At 35.1% G+C, this 21,411-nt stretch overlaps 1 protein-coding gene across 1 annotated transcript; it reads right to left on the bottom strand.

Moving 5' to 3' along the window:
• Positions 1 to 561: 561 nt before the first annotated feature.
• Positions 562 to 1,185, bottom strand: LOC138875887 (uncharacterized). Its single transcript, XM_070154762.1, has one exon. The coding sequence runs from the start codon at positions 1,183 to 1,185 to the stop codon at positions 562 to 564; it is 624 nt and encodes a 207-aa protein (XP_070010863.1).
• Positions 1,186 to 21,411: the final 20,226 nt, after the last annotated feature.

Genomic DNA, 21,411 nt, shown 5'->3' with positions numbered 1-21,411 from the left:
TGTCTAGTATAAAAACGAGTTTAGAAACTTATCAAGAGGAGCAACTTGATCTTCCCCAAAACGAAATTTGCTTGTTGATTTAGTAGAAATCCATGGGTTTTTTTTTCATGAAACTTCAGCTTCTAGTTCTATGGAGGAGAGAGATAGATAGATAGAAAGAGAGAGATGGATAGCTATTCTTCTTTGTCTTGAAGAGTAGAAAAAAATAAGGAGTTTATGGATAGATATGAAATAAAATGGTTACCCAACTACTAAATATTCTTAGATAAATACAAAAGGTTGGAAATCTAAAAACTTAATTATATATTATATTTAATAACAACTAGTCTAAATAATATTAAGTGTTACATATAGCAACATCATGGAACTTCATTGCCAATATTAACACAACCTAAAGTAAGAAATTTTCATATATTGACCATTTCACATTTAGGAAGTGCAAAGTAAAATATTTCCTCGTTATAAAAATGCTCAATCAAGAATGCAAATATTATAAAAAAAAATTGGGGTGTTACAACTCTCTCTCTCTAAAAAAAATTTCGTCTCGAAATTTACCTTGTACTAGTCCCGAAACAAATGTGGATATTGAACTCGCATATCCTCTTCTCGCTCCCAGGTAGCTTCTTCGCCTGAATGATTTCTCCAAAGAACCTTCACTAATGTGATTCTCTTATTTCTAAGCTCTTTTATCTCACGTGCTAAGATTTGGATTGGTTCTTCTTCATATGTCAAATCAGGATTAACCTCAATAGACTCAATAGGACGAACATGAGATGGATCTGAGCGGTATTTTCGAAGCATAGAAACATGAAAGACGTTGTGGATCTTACCTAATTCAGGTGGCAAAGCTAGCTTATATGCAACCGGACCAATTCTCTCAAGTATTTCATAAGGTCCAATGAATCGAGGGATAAGTTTACCTTTTTGGCCAAATCTCATAATCTTCTTCCATGGAGAAACCTTTAAAAATACCTTATCGCCCACCTGATGCTCAATTTCACACCTTTTAAGATCAGCATAGGACTTTTGTCTATCTGAAGAAATTTTCAAACGATCCTTGATGATTTTTACCTTATCTTCAGTTTGTTGCACAATCTCAGGACCCACAAATTTTCTTTCACCAATCTCATTCCAACAAAGAGGCGTTCTACATTTTCTCCCATATAAAGCTTCACAAGGAGGCATGCCTATACTTTATTGGTAGCTATTATTGTAAGCAAATTCTATTAGGGCTAAGTGTTTGTCCCAACTACCCTTAAACTCAATAATGCAGGCTCGAAGCATATCCTCCAAGATTTGTATTACCCTTTCAAACTGGTCGTCCGTTTGTGGATGGAAAGCGGTACTAAAATTCAACCTGGAACCCAAAGCTTCTTGCAAGCTAGACTAAAATCTGGATGTAAACCTCGGATCTCTATCAGATACAATAGAAACAGGGATTCCATGCAACTTCACAATCTCATTAATGTACAATTCTGCTAAACGTTCAAGTGAGTAGTCCATTCTGATTGCCAAGAAATGAGAACTCTTAGTTAGTCTATCTACAATGACCCAAATTGCATCATGATTTCTTTGAGTGCGTGGAAGTCCAGAAACAAAGTCCATCGTTATCCTTTCCCATTTCCATTCAGGTATTGACAAAGGTTGCAGGAGACCAGCTGGGACTTGATGTTCAGCCTTTATTTGTTGACATACCAAGCATTTAGAAATGAACTCTGTCATGTCTTTCTTCATACCACTCCACCAATAGTGCTCCTTACTGGTTCGATACATTTTAGTACCTCCATGATGCATTGCATAAGGTGAACTATGTGCTTCAATCAAGATCTGCTTTCTCAATTCATCATCTTAGGAACACACAACTTATTTTTATAAAATAAGGTACCATCTTTCCTTAATGAAAAATCTGATTCTCTTCCATTTTGGACTTCTTCAACCCGTTTCACAAGCTTCTCATCTAACTTCTGTGTTTCTTGGACTTGCTCAAGTAAAACTGGCTTGACTTGCAAATTAGCAATTATAGAACCATTAGAATTAAATGAAAGGCAAACATTCATGGCTCTTAATTCAAGAAGCAAAGACAAAGGACTTAGAGTTAAACTTGCAAGGGAATTGCGACTCAACGCATCTGCAACCACATTGGCTTTACCAGGATGATAATCAATCGTGCAATCATAATCTTTGATGAGTTCAAGCCATCTACGTTGTCGCAAGTTTAACTCTTTTTGTGTACCCAAGTACTTCAAACTCTTGTGATCAGTAAATATGTGACACTTCTCTCCGTATAAGTAATGCCTCCAAATTTTTAAGGCAAAAACAATGGCAGCAAGTTCAAGATCGTGAGTGGGATAATTCAACTCATGCAATTTCAACTTTCGAGAGGCATAAGCAATTACTTTCCCTTCTTGCATCAAAACACAACCCAAGCCACGATGAGATGCATCATTGTATACCACATAATCTTTTCCTTCAGCTGGCAAAGAAAGTACTGGAGCTTGTGTCAACAAGGATTTGAGCTTTTTAAAGCTCTCTTGACACTTGTCATCCCATACAAATTTGGCGTCTTTCCCTAAAAGTTTGGTCAAGGGAGAAGCCATAATAGAGAAGCCCTTCACAAACCTTCTGTAGTATCCTGCTAGACCCAAGAAACTTTTTATCTCGGGTGGAGTTTTAGGGAGTTTCCAATCAACAATAGCTTGAATCTTACTAGGATCAACCTACACACCTTCAGATGATACAATGTGCCCTAAAAAGCTACTTCATTCAACCAGAATTCACATTTGGAAAGCTTCGCGTAGAGTTGTCTCTCTTTCAGAATTTGCATGACAATTCGGATATGCTTATCATGATCTTCTCTATTCCTGGAATAGACTAAAATGTCATCAATAAACACCACCACACATTGATCAAGATAAGGCTTGAATACACGGTTCATTAGATCCATAAATGCAGCAGGAGCATTTGTCAAACCAAATGGCATTACCAAAAATTCATAATGGCCATACTTGGTCCTAAAAGCAGTTTTAGGAACATCTTGCTCCCTCACACGCAACTGATAATAACTAGACCTCAAGTCAATTTTTGAGAATAAGCTGGCACCTTTCAGTTGGTCAAACAAGTCATCGATTCTAGGCAGTGGGTATTTGTTCTTGATTGTTACCTTGTTCAGCTGTCGGTAATCAATACAAAGCCTAAGAGTGCCATCTTTCTTTTTCACAAATAAAACAGGACCTCCCCAAGGTGAAATACTGGGACGGATAAAACCTTTCTCAAGAAGTTCTTGCAATTGAGCCTTCAACTCTTTTAATTCAGCTGGAGCCATTCTATAGGGAGCGATAGAAATAGGAGTAGTTCCAGGGACAAGATCTATAGGAAATTCAATCTCCCTTTCTGGAGGCAACCCAGGAAGATCATCAGGAAATACATCAGGAAAGTCGCACACAGTTGGTATGTCCTTAAGACTTGGACTCCCCAATCGTGTATCGACTATATGAGCAAGATAGGCATCACAACCTTGACAAATCATCTTCCTTGCCAAGACCACAAAAATAATATTAGATGTCAATGATCTTTCTCCTTGAACTACCATGTGTGAATATGCAGGAATTCTAAATGTCACTTGTTTCAACCTACAATCAACCAATGCATGGTGCCTATGGAGCCAATCCATGCCAACAATAACATCATAGTCTCGGAAGGGCATTTCAAGCAAGTCGACAGGGAAGACCAGATTTTGAATCATGAATGGACAATCTCGATAAATCCTATTAACAACAGCCTGATAACCTAATGGACTCGTGACCAGCACATCAAAGTCAAGTCTCACAGACTTAACAATATCGGGAAATGCAAGTGATGAGCAAACATAAGAGTGCGAAGATCCAGGATCAAATAATGTAACAACAGATATGCCAATTAAGTGAAATTTACCAGCAACCACGTCCGGACCATCCTGGTCATTCTTCTGTCTCATAGCATAAACTCGTGCAGCAGCTCTCGACCCACCAGCTTGATTAGCTACACTCGAACATGCTGCTTGCATATTTCGAGGTCTAGCACTACTATTAGCTTGAGAATGAGTAGTGACATGCTTTTGAACTGATCCTTCTGTATGTGTATAAGAAAGAGGATTAGGATTAGGACAATCCTTCACTTTATGATCCATACTTCCACAATTAAAACAAGCCGCAAAAGCTCGTCTACATGCACCATAATGATTCTTCCCGCACTGAGCACAAGTAGGTGTATGAGTTTTGCCGTGGCCATAACTTGAAGTACTGGCAGTAGAAAAATTTGACTTATTCTGCTTATGATGTAATGATTTATGTGTACTCTCGGTCTTGGAATAGTCAAACTTTCCCTTTTTGGATGGACCGCCATAATTTGAATTACCCTTCCTAAATCTGTTTTCTCTCCTACTAGCTTTTTCCTTGTTAATTCTTTCCCAAGTAAGTGCAGCTGAAATCAGCTTGGAAAAATCCTCAAGTTGTAAGATTGCCACTGATTTTCGAATGTAACCATTCGAACCTTCTTCAAATCTTCTGCACTTGTCTCTTTTACCATCAATAATACATTTAGCATAGCGAGAAAGCCTGAGAAAGTTTTGTTGATACTCTGCAATAGACATACTCCCTTGTCTTAAATTCAAAAACTCTTTCTTTTTAGCATCACAATAGACACGGGGAACATATTTTGCACGAAATGATTTCACAAAGTCATCCCAAGTCAGCACCGGAGGTTTTGCTTTTGCATTTGGCACACTTACCCACTAATCATAGGCATCTTTTTGTAAAAAGGAGATAACATACTTAAATTTGGCAGCATTAGTACACTCCAGTTGTTCAAAGACCCTCTCCATGCGCTCGAGCCATTGTTCAGCTACCGTGGGATCTGTAGTGCCTTCAAATTCAACTCCGCCCATTTTTCTCATCTTCTCAAAATTCATTTCACTAGGTTCTGACATTATCACAGCCAAGTGACGAAAGAATTCAGCCATCTGCTGGAATGGAAGAGTCATAAATGGAGTATTATGACTCATTGCTCATGGATTACTGCTCACTTCATTTCCACTAACACGAGAAGGATTTAGGTCAGGCAAGGGTTCCTCATTTCCACCCTGAAGGTGAGGCATAGCATTATACTAGGCCTGACTTTCATCAACGGATTCAACAGCTCTATTCGAAGAAGAGGCCATATTAAAATTCCTATAAAAGATAAGATCACACTGTATTAGGGACATATACATGATGCATATGCACACAGAATACAATAAATTAAATTAAACAAGTATGCAAAAATTTATAAACTCCAAGTCATTTTCAAGAAAGGAAATAACAACAAATACTAGGTATTATCACAACAAAACAAATCCTAGAATCACAAAACATGGCTCTGATACCAAAACTTGTAGCAACTCCTTTAGGAGGGTACTACTTAGGAAACAAATCTAATTTCCTACTTACAAATATTAAAAGAGATATTAATTTAAAAAATATTCAGAATAATTTTAGTAGCGAAAGAAGGCCCATGCGAAAAGGTTCAAAGTGCAATATTTTTTTTTTTTGAAAATACACCATAATTTTATTTTAAATGAAATACAATGTCAAAATATTAACATATGGTGATATAACCCTTCTTGATTAATCAACAGATTAAAGCAACTTTCTAACAGATTTATACAATCATTCAAAATCACTGTAAGTTTGTATTGTACATAAATTTCAAACTATCGGGTAAAAAGAAACTAGTTTTCTCCTTTTCTACATATTTACAAGACAAAGTGTAAATTTAGCATATTACAAAACTTAAGTTATTAAAACACCCTAATACAATAAAATATGTTACAAATACAAGTTACAAGATTTTGGTTTTTAAAATCCCACAAGCCTCCAAATAACATAAGTGTGACATATATATATATATATATATATATATATATATATATATATATATATATATATTCTATATATCCTGTATATCATGTACACGTCCCAAAACTATGCAAACCAAGGTGCATATGCAAATGTGATCTCCATAAATTCTCCCAAAAAGTCTACTTCACCCTGGCCATCTTCAGATTTCTTCCCGAACATTTCCTACGATAGAAAACAACTATCGCTAAGCATAAAGCTTAGTGGTGCATAAACTTTAGGCTTGGAGTCATTAAATTCTCCATTTCCCCTTTTTAGTCATAGTTAGCTCAATTTAACATAATTTAAAACAAGTGAACAAATATATCAAACATATCAATATCAAACTTTGAAGTGTTTCCAAATATCAATAACAATGTTCAAGAGTCTAGAAAGTGTATACTATCAATTTAAGAGAGTATACCAAATATCCATTTTTCGCCCAATATGTACGTCATGCCATCACACTAAGCATAATCAGATATCAAGATGGACCGAAGCCCCAAATCAAGTAGGGTCAAAACCCAATAGACAAGAGAATCAAGAACCATATTAAAAATGGCTTCCTAGTTCGTACTTAACACGGACAAGTTCCATAATTCAAGACGAACTACAAATCCAAAGTCAAGATGGCAAAAGATCTGAATCAAGAAGCATGCCAAGATGAATTATAAAGTCACTGTCACAAGAAGGACAAAGTCCCAACAAGAATGCAAAATGATCAAACAATCCGTACGAATGGGCGATTTAGCAAATATCTTACAATACTTGATATAATACAATTTAACAATATAAATTGAAGCCAAGAAAAATAAAATATCAAGTTATTTCAACATATTCCAGCAAGTAAAAAGAGTACAAGTTTATACACAAACCTTGGTGTTTTACCACGAAACAGTTCAATCACAACTTGGGGACGTTCGAATCGTCTACGCCGTAAACAAACCAAATCTGTCCACTTCCTCAAACACTTCCCTTTTGATTTTTTTCAAGGGTTTATATACCTTAAATACATAATCAAATATCTAAATAAGTTCAGTGATTTAGCAAGTTAAACTAAACATGATATTGGTGAAAATTACCCAAAAACGTTTGAAACTGAAATTCTGGATAGTATCACTATTTCGAGTTGTGACTCAGTTTTGCAGATCTATACGGATAAACAAGACTTTATAGTCTTCACAAAAGTTGTAGATCTATGTATTACCATTTCAGAAAATCTTGAATCACCTCCATATCAATTTTTAACAAAAAGTTATGCTAAAATTACTAACAATAGTACATGGAGTATTTCTAAAATTGAAAATCTGGACAACACATGCCCTGTACTTTCTGATCCTTTTTAAGGTAAATACCAACAAAACTAGATTTAGGATCCTTCATAAGAGTTATAGATTTATGAAATACCTTTCCAGAAAGTCCTGGATCACTTAAATTGGAGCTCTATACAAAAAGATATGTAGAAAATACTAGTAGGTGTCTAGTATAAAAACGAGTTTAGAAACTTACCAAGAGGAGCAACTTGATCTTCACCAAAAACGAAATTTGCTTGTTGATTTAGTAGAAACCCATATTTTTTTTTAATGAAACTTTTGATTCTAGTTTCTACGGAGGAGAGAGAGAGAAAGAGAGAGATGGATAGCTATTCTTCTTTGTCTTGAAGAGTAGAAAAAAATAGGGAGTTTATGGATAGGTATGAAATAAAATGGTTACCCAACTACTAAATATTCTTAGATAAATACAAAAGGTTGGAAACCTAAAAAATAAATTATATATTATATTTAATAACAACTAGTCTAAATAATATTAAGTGTTACATATAGCAACATCATGGAACTTCATTGCCAATATTAACACAACCTAAAGTAAGAAATTTTCATATATTGACCATTTCACATTTAGGAAGTGCAAAGTAAAATATTTCCTCGTTATAAAAATGCTCAATCAAGAATACAAATATTATAAAAAAAATTGGGGTGTTACAAAAAGATACATATAAGATTTTGTATCAGATACATTACTTTTGATTTTTGAGTTGTAACGATGTTTGAAGTAGATTCTGGATTGAATCCAATTTATGAAATTGAGAAGATAATAGAATGGGAAGAAACGGAGAGAAGAAGAGATGAGCTAAGAGAAGGGAAGAATGATTTTATTCATTTGAGTCAATTTACATAGCTAGTGTAAATATATATACATCTAGACTAATTGTATGTAACTAAGCTAATTATAACTAACTAGTATTAGCCGTTATTAGTGAGCTAACTACCTCTAGGATTGGTGGTTAGTAACTAACAAACTAACCTATATGAAGTTACTAAATTGTCCTTTCTTACTTATGTTATATCTTTCTTTACACTCCCCCTCAAGCTAGGTACCGAGAACACATTAAGAACACCGAGCTTGGAAGAAAGATTTTCATGTTGTGCCTTGTTAAGACCTTTGGTTAGCATATTTGATGGTTGCTTCTTGGTAGATATGTACGTTGTTTTGATAAGTCCTTGTACAATTTTTTCTCTAATGAAATGACAGTCGATCTCGATGTGCTTTGTTCTTTCGTGATAAATAGGATTTGTTGCAATTTGAATTGTAGCGTTGCTGTCACTAAACACTTCAACTGGTAGTTTGATCTCAACTTTCACTTCTTTTAACAGACCAATCAACCAAATAAGTTCTGCAATAGTTGTTGCAAGGCTTTTATACTCAGCTTCTGGAAATAGTAGTTTGCTTCTTGGATTTCCAAGATATTATAGAGTCTCCAAACTTAACTAGGTAACCTGAAACAGACTTTCTTGAAAAAGGACAAGCCGCCCAATCTGCATCACAGTATGCTGAGATAGTATTGTTGAATTTGCTTGAAAGTAGAATTCCTTGTCCTGGGCTGTTTTTGATATATTTGATAACTCTTAGAGCTGCTTCAATGTGAGACTTCTTTGGTCTTTGGAGGAATTGACTTAGTGTTTGAACGTTAGATGAAATATCTGGCCTGGTCATTGTTAAATATAAAAGTTTGTCTATCAGTCTTTGATAGGAAGTTAGATCTGCCAGTTCTTCATTCATTTGGACATTTGACTTGGCTTTCTTGAGATGTTCATCATACTCTGTAGTTGTAAGCTTCATATTTGTATCAAGAGGTGTTATAGATGGTTTGGCAGCTGCAACTCTTGTTTCAGAAATCAGTTCCAGTGCATACTTCTTCTGGTGCATAAGAATCCCTTGTTCTGATCTGGCAAATTCTATGCCTAGAAAGTACTTCAATTCCCCTAGATATTTCATTTTGAAAGACTGTTGTAGATTTGCTTTTGTTTCCTCTATTAGTTTCAGAGAGTCACCAGTCACAAGCATATCATCTACATAGATTAATACCATTGTGATACCTTCTGCAGTTTTCTTAAAAAATAAAGACTGATCATGTTAACTTTGCTAAAATTGAGACTTCATTAGTGCTTCTGTCAGTTTAGCATTCCATTGTCTAGGAGCTTGTTTCATACCATATAAAGATTTCACAAGTCTGCATACCTTATTCTCCCCCTGACTTGTGAATCCTTGGGGTAGTTGTATATAGATCTCATCTAGTAAATCTCCCTGCAAAAAGCATTATATACATCCATTTGATGTATATGCCAGTGTCTTGCAACAGTTATAGCTAATACAGTTCTTACAGTTTTCATTTTTATGACTGGAGAAAAAGTTTCTTGATAATCTATCCCCTCCTTTTGACTGAAACCTTTAGGTACTAATCTAGCTTTAAATCTTTCTATTTCACCAGAAGTCTTATATTTAATCTTGTAAATCCACTTGCATCCTATAGGAATTTTATCGGTGGACAGAGTTACTATGTCCCATGTATGATTGTTTTGTAGTGCCTCAATCTCTATTTTCACTGCATCTATCCATTTAGAGTCCTATACAGCTTCAAAGTATAGAGTTGGTTCACTGATATTTGAAGTTGTTGTCAAGTAGGCTTGATACTTAGGAGTTAGATGATCATAGGTTATGAATTTTGATATGGCATAGGGTTCATTCTGTTGAGCAGTTAATGACACAAAATCTTTCATCCATATAGGTGGTTTCTTTCCTCTTCCTGTTTTTCTAACATTTGATTGAACAGGAGTTGGTATCGGTTGTGAGATTTGATCTATTTGTTGTGTAACTGATGTTTGTTGATTATTAGTTTGAATAGATTCTGTGGGAATATTCTCATAATGATGTGTGTATTCTTGTATCACTTCTTACATAACATTATTTTCTTGTTCATTTGAATACATATTATTTTCTGAAGTTGTAGTTTGTGTTGTTAGATCCGTGGTATGCAAAAGTAAGTCTGTTATGTTTGGATGAACAAATAAAGATTTGTTGTTGTCTTGTTTGTTTCTAAAAGGGAATATATCTTCTCTAAACTGGACATCTCTGCTACAAAGAAACTTTTATCTATTAAATCATATAACACATACCCTTTTTGGGTTGTAGCATATCCCATGTGTATAGCATGTTTTGCTCTAGCCATTAGTTTATCATTTTGATTAACTATTTTTTCATAGCATAAACAGCCTATAACTTTAAGATGTTGTAATATAGGTTTCTTATTATATATCCTTTCATATGGACTTTTATTTTCAATGACATAACTGGGCAGCCTATTAATGATATATACTGCAGCAAGAACACAATATCCCCAGAATTTGATAGGTATATTAGCGTGAAATCAGATAGCTCTAGTGGGTTCTAATATATGTCTATGCTTTCTCTCGGCTACTCCATTTTGCTGAGGAGTATAAAGACATGTCTTTTGATGAATCACTCCTAGATTCTTAGAGAAATTCTCACAAACTGAGTTAACAAATTCTGTATCATTATCTGTTCTGATTGTTTTAACTGTAGTTCCAAATTGAGTTTTGACAAAAGTAAGAAATTGTTGTACAATCACACATACATCATATTTCAATTTCAGCAAGAAAATCCATGTCTTTCTAGAGAAATCATCTACTATAGTTAGAAAGAACCTATTACAATCCACAATAGGAATTTTGTAAGGACCTCACACATCCATGTAAACTAATTCAAAACTAGCAGATATTTTTATACTACTGATAGGAAAGGGTTGCCTTATTTGCTTTGCACAAGGACATGTAGTACATAGATCTATTTTAGCAGATGTATCTCGTGCATTTGTAGAAAATAGCTTCTTGAGAACAGTAGCAGACACATGTCCAAGTCTTCTATGTCAGAGTTCAATGTCATTTGAATTAGTCTCTTTACTAATTTATGTCTCCTTAGTGTATTTAAACTAATTGCATTATTTCCTGGTGATTTTTGTCTATTGAGAATGTATAGACCACTATCTTCTTTACCAATCGCTTTTACCCTCCCACTGAAGAGTTCTTGAAATATACAAAAATTAGGGAAGAAAGCAACTGAGCATTTCAGTTTCTTAGTTAATTTAGAGATAGACAAGAGGTTATATTTGAATTGAGGGATGTACAATACATTAGTTATTATATCTTGATTTGTTAAGGTACTAGTTCCAATATGAGTATTGAGTAGTTTCTCCATTATGTAGATGTACTTTCTTTGACTGACTTGGTTGCATTAGAGAGACCTTATTTAACAGTTCTAAATCAGCTACCATATAATTTATAGCCGCTGTGTCTATGATCCATTCTTGTAGACTATTAGAGGCTAATAAGGCACAAGGAATACATGTAGCATTAACTGATGGTGTTGTTGTAGTAGAGGCAGAACTTGAATTGTCTTTGTTAAGTAATTGCACAATATGGTCATACTGCTCTTTTGTGAAAATGCAATTTGCCATCCAAGGTGTATTTGCCATTTGACCAAAATTCTGAGAAGTATTAGCACTCACAACACTGCTTGTTAATTGATAATTTTGTGAACAGTTCTCATTCCAATTTCCTCTAGGTAATTGGTTACCCTGTATACTGACATAAGATAGCACATTATATGCACTGTGTGCATTTGTGTTCTTCTTTCTTGGTCTATATTCTGGAGGATAGCCTACAACCTTATAGCAATTTTCTTTAGAATACCCTTTCATTTTGCACACATCACAAAATAGATTGAAATTTTTCCTAGTTTTCTGATAATTTCCCCCAGTTTTAGTATACATTGCCATATCATATTGACTAGTTCCTGATGTAGGATTTGCTCCTAGTAAGCCAGTATTTACTGCAACTGATTTCTGACTCTCACCACTAATCACCATGGCATACACTTGATTAACCGTTGGCATTGGACTCATCAGCAAGATTTGACTTCTAGCTTGGTTGTAGGAATCATTTAGCCCCATCAAGAACTGAACAACTTTAATTTTTGCAAGTGGACAATAAACTCTCTTCATTTTGGGTAGTCACACCTAGGTGCAGGAACCAATGCTTCAAATTCCTCCCACAGATCTTTCAGTCTTGAAAAATTAGCAGAAACAAATGTTGTTCCTTGGCTAAGTGTAGCAATTTCCTTATGCAAATTGTACGATCTTGAGCCATCTACTTTATCAAACCTTTCATGCAAATCATCCCACACAACCTTTGCACCTGAGGCATACATTATACCACCAAGCAACCCATTACTCACAGAATTTTCATCAACCAAGAAAGCATAATAGCGTTTACTCTTTCCCAATGATTTTATAGATTTTCTGGGAAATTTTATTTTGTGCATGTTCCATCCACCAAACCCAACTTATTCCTTCCTAACACCGCCATTCTCATAGATCGAAACCATAGGGAGTAGTTTTCAATCCATATAGTTGAAACGATATGATTTAAATGTCACTAACATCTGAAGGGCTTAAAAATAATGGATGATTGTAATCAATTGCATGCAAACCTACTTGATTCAAATTTGTAGTCGGAATCATAGGAGGAACAACAACTGGTTGTTCATTTAACGCCATAGCAATCAAGCTTTCTTCAAGAATTGAACTAAGCAAGAAATCGATGTCAGAACTCCTTTTGATTTTGTGGAATTAAGATGTTGGATCGAGATTCAAGCTATTGAATTAGCTTGATATGCTCTGATATCATGAAGTAGATTCTGGATTGAATCCAAATTATGAAATTGAGAAGATAATAGAATGGGAAGAAACAGGGAGAAGAAGAGACGAGCTAAGAGAAGGGAAGAATGATTTTATTCATGTGAGTCAATTTACATAGCTTGTGTTAATATATATACATCTAGACTTGTAGGTAACTAAGCTAATTATAACTAACTAATATTAGCCGTTATTAGTGAGCTAACTAACTCTAGGATTGATGGTTAGTAACTAACAAACTAACCTATATGAAGTTACTAAATTGCCCTTTCTTACTTATGTTATATCTTTCTCTACAACGTTGCAGCTAATTTGCATATTATGATTTATGTCATACTTTTCGCAATATTCATAGTTGAATCGGTTAAGGGTCTGATTTGCCCCTCTACTATCATAAATAGATCTTATTTATCCTCCGTTTAAGTTTTCTATCAAAAATATCCTTACCGTTATACATTAGGGCCATATTTACCCTTACACATTAAAAACACCATCCCTTCTTTTAAAATCCACTTGGCATCCCCTTATTGGACCAACTGACCCGCCCCATTTTTTTAATTCAAACATGCCCGATTCCAGCAACAAAACTACACACATCCATTGGTTTGGTTTTGGTTTTTTATTTTAAAAATCCGATCAAATTTGGTTTGGCATTTATCTTCTTATGGAGATATATCTCAGTGTCATGAGTCAAATAACTATATTGTTATAACAACAAAGAACTAGACTAAAATGGGACGGACTAATATGCACCATAAAAATTTAGAAATTTTATATAGGTTAATAAATTAAAATAACTACTTTTATAGTTGGTTTGGTTCGATTTTTTCGGTTATTTTTTTTATTAAAACCAAAACCAAATCAAATTTGATAGTATTTTTAAAATACAAAACCAAAACCAATCCAATAGGTGGGTGTAGTTTTGTTGCTGGGATCGGACGGGTTTGAATTTAAAAAATGGGTCGTGTCAGTTGGTCCAATAAGGGGATGCCAAGTGGATTTTAAAAGAAGGGATGGTGTTTTTAACGTGTAAGGGTAAATATGACCCTAATGTATAACTGTAGGGTTATTTTTGATAGAAAACTTAAACGGAGGATAAATAAGACCTATTTATGATAGTAAAGGGACAAATTAGATCCTTAACCGTAGTTGAATTATAATTTATAAGTATTTTAAATAGATTAGTTGTTATAATTTTGTAATTTTAATGTAATCTTTATAACTATTTTTTATTTTATACTATCTTAAAATTCTTGGAATTAGTAAAATTTAAAGATATGTGGGACTTACGCCCCATATCTCAGGGCTTACGCCTCGCCTCGTCAGAGGTAAAACGCCTCGCCTCATGCCCACGCCTTTTAAAACATTGGTTTAGAGTAAATTTATTTTCATCTCTATTTTATTACTTTAAGCATATACGATCATTTAACTTTATAAAAGTTGAGCACTTTTGGTTCACCCACAGAAACTAATTGATCATAAGTTTTTCACGTAACCAAGCTAAATAACGATTGTGATTGATATTCTTGTCCAATTTCATCTTTTCGTTCTATCGCGGTTTATTTTCATTACTATAGACTTTTCTTTTTGTTTTTATAGTGACTCTCATTTGAACTTTTCTAAAAAAAAACTGTGTGTGACTAGTGCTGAAATAAAGAGAAAAATAAAATTGAAAAGTGATTGATTATAATAGTTTTAATATTAGTCACCTGAAAACCCGTGATATTTTAATTAGTTTTAATGGTCAATTTGGATATTTTCTCTGTTAGACCATGCTAAGTTTTGCAAACTTAAAAGACTATACATGCTCAACATAACACATCCAGATGCAAATGGACCTGCTTCTAAACTTACGAGACCATTTCAGTTTAAAACTCAATTGATATTAAAAAAATTAACCATAAATTTGATCTTTTCAAGTGTCTCCCATTTTTCATACACCTTTTCACTAGATTTACTATAGTCTATGTTTCCTGAAAATTGAGAAAAACAGTATGCCAGATAAAATAAAATTGTTATTTATTATAGTGTAATATAAATCAAGTATTTTCGTTGACTGTTTAAAATTGGAATCAGTTCTAAATAATTTGTGAATACTTTTGTTGCTGCGATTTTTCCTTGTAAAGGATCCAACACCAACCAAAAAAAAAAATGTAAAAAGGAAGATAAAGCAGGGAAATCAGAAAAGATTTTGTAGTGATTAGTTGCTTTTAATTAGACAAATTGCATTAATTTTTCATCGAACTTCATTAAATTGAACTTATATTTTGTCAGTTCTTCCTAGTAAGTTACAAATTTGATTCCTACTAACTCTATTTTCTGTCTGTAAATTTGTCTTTTGCTTTCATTGTATTAATGTGGATTGCTCGGTAAAAATAACAATAAAACTTTTCCAGACATTTGAAATTTATAGTCTAATTAGATAGCAACATCTTATTTATTGAAAAATAAGGACTTAGGGGAGAAAGAATGGAATGACGTCACTTTATTGATCGGACAATTTTGTGAAAGAATTTCATTTTCATTGAACTTTAATATTTTTTTTATAATGTATTTTAATTTTTGGCATAATTCGATTTAAGAGCCATAAGTCCCAAAAAAAGAGAAAGAAAGACTCAAGTGAAGCAATTGGTTTTTCTCTGATATAATCCTTTTGTTTTCACATTCGGTTGCACTCCTCAGTCTTAATTGGAGCACTTGCATATATTGACATATAATTGTGTTGGTAGACAGGGGAGATTGTTGCCATCTCCCCAACAAAGACATGAATTGTTTTCGGACTTTACTTGCCAAGACATATAACGGCAAATTATTTGACTGACTAAAAAGAATAATCAACTTAAATGGCCTCTCGCTCAATATATAATATATGTATAAGTCATGTAACAGTAAACATTAAGTCCAGACAGCTATTTGCGTAAAGATCCTACAAAACAATGTATTTTTAAGCAATGAAATTGTAGAGAAATATCGCCTGAAGTTATGTAGACCCATTAAGAATTATTTAATTTTAATTTAAAGTCATTATATATTGTACCGTTAGAGAAATAAATTTATTATCTTTCTACGATTTCTGGTGTACTATCGTTATTGAAAGACCCTTTTTGTAAAAAAATAATAATAATAATTATCGTGATTTTATTTGGACTTTTCTGTTTTTGTATGACTAGTGTCCAAACTGTATGAGAAAATGAAACTGTAGAAGAAAAAGTAAATTTCTAGTTTAAGTTAATGTACAATTTATTGTCATCATAGATTGTTAAATAACCATATCCTTGTAATTTTATCGGATGTATCCCGACATTTCATATTCTTATAATGAACATTTAAAAGGGGATATCTATTTTAGTTGTCGTTCTCGTAACCAACATTTAAAGTTTTTTTTCCTGGATTTAAAAAATTTTAAATGGGTGACTAGCATGTTATACTGTTAGTTGAGTGTTGAAGGAGAGATTGTTAGTGGCAAATCCATTGGATATGATTAGTCTAGTGTTTAGTTTGCAGCCTAGAAAAACTATCCTCCCCCTAAAGTCATGCATAGGGTAGCAAAATGGTTAAAAGAAAACAGTTAATCACCTATATTATTCATTAAAAAATAAGTTGGATAATAAACTTTTTTAAAAACAGGTCAAATATGGATAAAAACCATATTATCCATTTTGATAACCAATGGGTCTAATTTTTACATTTGTAAAGCCTCAAATTGGAGGTTCCTCAAGTTAGGGAGACTAAGAATTCTCCCAAAAATGATCATATGCAAGAAGTCATGGATCCGCCAGTTAACCCATTTTTTATCCGTATTAAATATGGATTCGGTCGGATAATTTATCCGATTTTTCACTACCTATTTTTGACAGGAACCATATCCGACCCGACTCGCCCGTTTGTCACTCCTAGCCATGCCATCGCACATAACATTTGGTACAAAAGCGTCAAGCACAATTACTAACACATCGAAGACCATCCCAGCCAAATACGAATGCACCATACCTAGAAAAGACTTCTCTTATGTTCCGATCTTGGGTGTAAATAAACCGTAAAATTGGAAAATAGTCATTTTTTGGATCGTTCATTAAGCTTTAGCTAGCATTTTAAAACTATTTAAAATTTAACTTTAATGTGAAAATAATTTTGAAAATTGCTTTTTGTCATAAGAATTTTCTTGAAAAGTAATTTTAAAAAAAAAAGTTTGTATTTAGCTAACCACTTTAAAAAAACATTTTTGTCAATACTAGAGCAACAGTTTGTGCTTGAATAAGTTTCCAAAGTGCTTATGCGAAAAAGTTACATTTTTAGCTTCTAAAAAATAGCTTGCTGCCACTCAAAAGTACTCCTATTTTTTCCTCAAACACTTTAATTCTCTAAAATATTTTTTATTTATTTAAAAATATAACACTTTTAACTTCCTAATAGCTTGGCCAAATAGGATATCAAACTTCCCGAAATTTTTTAGATCACTCGTACTACATCATCTTTTAAAGAAAGTTTCTGGATGCATTATGGAAATTTTAATTCCTATAGCAAACTATTACATCCTATTTGTTATAAACCAAAATAATTTTAAAATATTATTACTTATAACTACTTTTTTTAATTTTATAGCAAGATAGTTATTTATTTTATACTCTACCATTGAAGCATAATATGCCAATTATGTTCTTTTTCTCTCTCTTCCTTCTCTCTCTTTCTATCAGCAAGATTCTAAATCCTCTCTCTTCTCCCTCAAATCTCTCTCCCTTTTTCCATCAAGGCAGTCGTCGTAGCAGCCATTTTGGGTGGCGATGGTGTTGAATCTCCTCGATTAAGAGAGGAATTTGTAGCAGAAATGAGTTAACAGTAATGGAGCTCGAAGACAAAGAACAGATAGAGAAGAAAACAGAGAGAACAGTTTACATTTTGCTTCTATCTTGCTCAACTAAGAAAATGAACTCTTACACTAATATATAAATACACATATCTGCTAATCTCCGCCAACTGATTCAGTTAAATTACAGCAGGCTAGCTATGATTTACACTAACTTACTACAGTTAACTAAAGCTAACTATGATTAAGTGACCTCAGTGCATGCAGTACCCTTTACACCCCTCCCCTCCCCTCCCCCTCCCCCTCAAGCTAGGGGAAATGAAGACATTCTTCATCCCTAACTTGGATACCAAGTAGTTGTGTTGGCGAATTGTGAGGCCTTTAGTGAGGACATCAGCTGGTTGGTCAGAAGAAGCCAAGTAGAGGATGTGAACTAGGCCTAGTTGAACTTTCTCGTGGATAAAATGGCAATCAACATCGATGTGTTTTGTACGCTTATGAAAGACGGGATTTGCAGCAATCTGAATAGCGGATTTGCTGTCACAAAACAAGGAAACTGTCACCTGAATGTCCACAACAAGCTCCTTAAACAGCCAAACCAACCACACAATTTCTGCGACAGTAGAGGCAAAACTCCTAAACTCAACTGCAGCAAAGCTTTGGAAATAGTGGACTGTTTTTTGGATTTCCAGGACACTAATGAATTTCCAAACTTTACAGGTAGTCGGTGACAGAAAGCCTGGTGTTAGGGAAAGCTACCCAATCAGCATCACAATAGGCATATAGATGAAATTCAAAGGTTGATGACATAAGGATCCCTTGCCCTGGTGCCTGCTTAACGTATCTCACCAAACGTAGTGCAGTTTCCAAATGGGAGTACTTAGGCGAATGCATGAATTGGCTGAGGCATTTCACAGCAAATTCAATATCCAGCATTGTAATGGTCAAATACAATAGTCTCCCAATCAATCTCTGATAGGGACCAGGATCATCAAGGGGAGGATCATCGTGAGCTCCAAAAATGGAAGTCAAACTCAATAGTGGTGAGCCTTTGGTTGAGCTTAAAAGGAGCACCTATAGGCTTTGCTCCAGATAATCCCAAGTCTGAGATGAGCTCGAGTACATATATTCTTTGATGCATAAGTATTCCATCTTTGCCTCTTGCAAACTTTATTCCCAGAAAATACTTCAATGCACCTAAATCCGTGATCTTGAAACTTTGCTGCAAGTTGGCCTTAGTTTCTTGAATCAGAAGGGGGTCATCACTAGTGATTAATAGGCCATCCACATACACTAACACCACCACAATATTGTCAGCAGACCTCTTAGTGAATAAAGAATAGTTTAGGTGACTCTGAGTGAACCCATAGGGTAAAAAAGCATGGGTAAGCTTGATGTTCCATTGTCTTGAGGCTTGCTTGAGTCCGTACAAGGACTTGAGCAGCCTGCACACCTGAGACTTACCCTGTGGATGACTGAATCCTTGAGGCAAGCTTATACAAATTCTTCATCTAAATCTCCTTTTAAAAAGGCATTATAGACATCAATTTGATGAATGTCCCAATGCTTAGCTGTTGCGATAGAGATGGCTGCTCTGACAGTAACCATCTTAACAACTGGAGAGAAGGTCTCTTTGTAATCTAGACCCTCTTGTGACTGTACCCTTTGGCAACTAACTTTGTTTTGAATCGTTCCACCTCTCCTGAAACTTTATATTCAATCTTATAGACCCACTTGCACCCAATGGCTCTTTTTCCAGGAGGTAAAGTAACCACATTCCCGGTTTGATTATCCTCCAAAGCTTTAATCTCAGTCTGCATAGCTTCAATCTATCTTGGATCTTTTACTGCTTGAGCATAACTGGTAGGTTCTACTCGAGCAAAAAATCTGGTAATGAAGCTCTTATAACTGGAGGAGAGTGAAGAATAACTCACCACATCTGATAACGGATATAAGCAAGTTGTTGTTGCATGCTTATTATCAGAAACAACAAAGTCCTTGAGTCAAATATGTGGTTTGGAAGTTCGAGCAGACTTCCTAACGGCTGATGATTCAACTGTTGAAAATTCACCTGCTAAGGGTGGATCTTGTGACTATGTGGACATCATAGGTTGATCATCTGGTGAGTTTGTAGAAACATGTGAAGTAGGTGATGATAATGTAGAAGGAATCAAAGAAGGTACAAGTGGTATGACTGTTGCATGTGGCAAAATAGCTGAGAAGATCTCATCTTCCACAGGCAGGGGAGCTGATCCTGTGGTGACAGACCAAGAGTTTTGTCTTGCAAAACTGTCATGAAAAGGAAATATGTTTTCATGAAATTGAACATCTCTACTGATAAACATTGTCTTGTTATCAATATCAAATAATTTGTATCCTTTCTGAAATGTACCATAACCTAATAGGACAACCCTTATGTATTACTGAACTTGTCTTGCCTAGGAAGTTTAGAAGCACATCATAAGCATCATATGATCCTCATGTGTGACAGAGTTGGTACCTTCTGATATAATAACTCAAATAGTGACTTATTCCCCAGAACAGTAGAAGGTACGAAATACGAAATAGATGGCTGGTATAGTAAAACTAGCCGGTAAAGCCCTGCATCAATAGACGACCAATGACATTCTTAGTCTAACTCCTAACTGGCTAGTCTCACTCTATTGTGCTGTAAAAATATTCACAACTTCCCCCTAACCTACAACCTTAATGGTCGACCTCCATAATTCCCTGTCAAGGGCCATGTCCTCAGTAATCCTAAGTCGCGTCATGTCCTGTCTGATCACCTCTCCTCAATACTTCTTAGGTCGCCCTCTACCTCTCCGCGTGCCCACTACAGCCAGTCGCTCACACCTCTTCACCGGTGCATCATTGCTCCTCCTCTGAATGTGCCCGAACCATCTGAGTCTTACTTCCCGCATCTTGTCCTCCATGGGGGCCACGCCCACCTTCTCTCGAATATCTTCATTCCTAATCTTATTCATCCTTGTATACCCGCGCATCCACCTCAACATCCTCATCTCTACTACTTTCATCTTCTGGATGTGTGAGTTCTTTACCGGCCAACATTCAGTTCCATATAACATTGCAGGCCTAACCACTGCTCTATAAAACTTACCTTTTAGTAACGGTGGCACTTTCTTGTCACACAAGACTCCCGACACTAACCTCCACTTCATCCACCCCACCCCTATACGGTGTGTGACATCCTTATCAATCTTCCCGATCCCCTGAATAACTGATCCAAGGTACTTGAAACTACCCCTCTTGGGAATGACTTGAGAGTCAAGCCTCACTTCAACTCCCGCTTCCGTCGGCTCAACTCCAAATTTGCGCTCGAGGTATTCCGTCTTCGTCCTGCTCAACTTGAAACCTTTAGACTCAAGAGCATGTCTCCAAATCTCTAGCCTCTCGTTGACGCCGCCTCGTGTCTCGTCAATTAGAATAATGTCATCAGCAAATAGCATGCACCATGGCACCTCCCCTTGAATATGATGAGTCAGTGCATCCATCACCAGGGCAAATAGGAATGGGCTGAGCGCAGACCCTTGGTGCAACCCCGTAATAACTGGAAAGTGTTCAGAGTCGCCTCCTACTGTCCTAACCCGAGTCTTAGCTCCAGCATACATGTCTTTAATCACCCTAAT

This window comes from Nicotiana sylvestris, chromosome 1, assembly GCF_000393655.2.
Source record: "Nicotiana sylvestris chromosome 1, ASM39365v2, whole genome shotgun sequence".
Classification (NCBI taxonomy): Eukaryota; Viridiplantae; Streptophyta; class Magnoliopsida; order Solanales; family Solanaceae; genus Nicotiana; species Nicotiana sylvestris.
The sequence above is the reverse complement of the archived record's forward strand: the minus strand, read 5'-3'. Positions and strand labels throughout refer to the sequence as shown.

Excerpts from the sequence above, each read along its gene's own strand:
- LOC138875887 (XM_070154762.1), bottom strand. The coding sequence starts at position 1,185 with ATGCCTCCTTGTGAAGCTTTATATGGGAGAAAATGTAGAACGCCTCTT.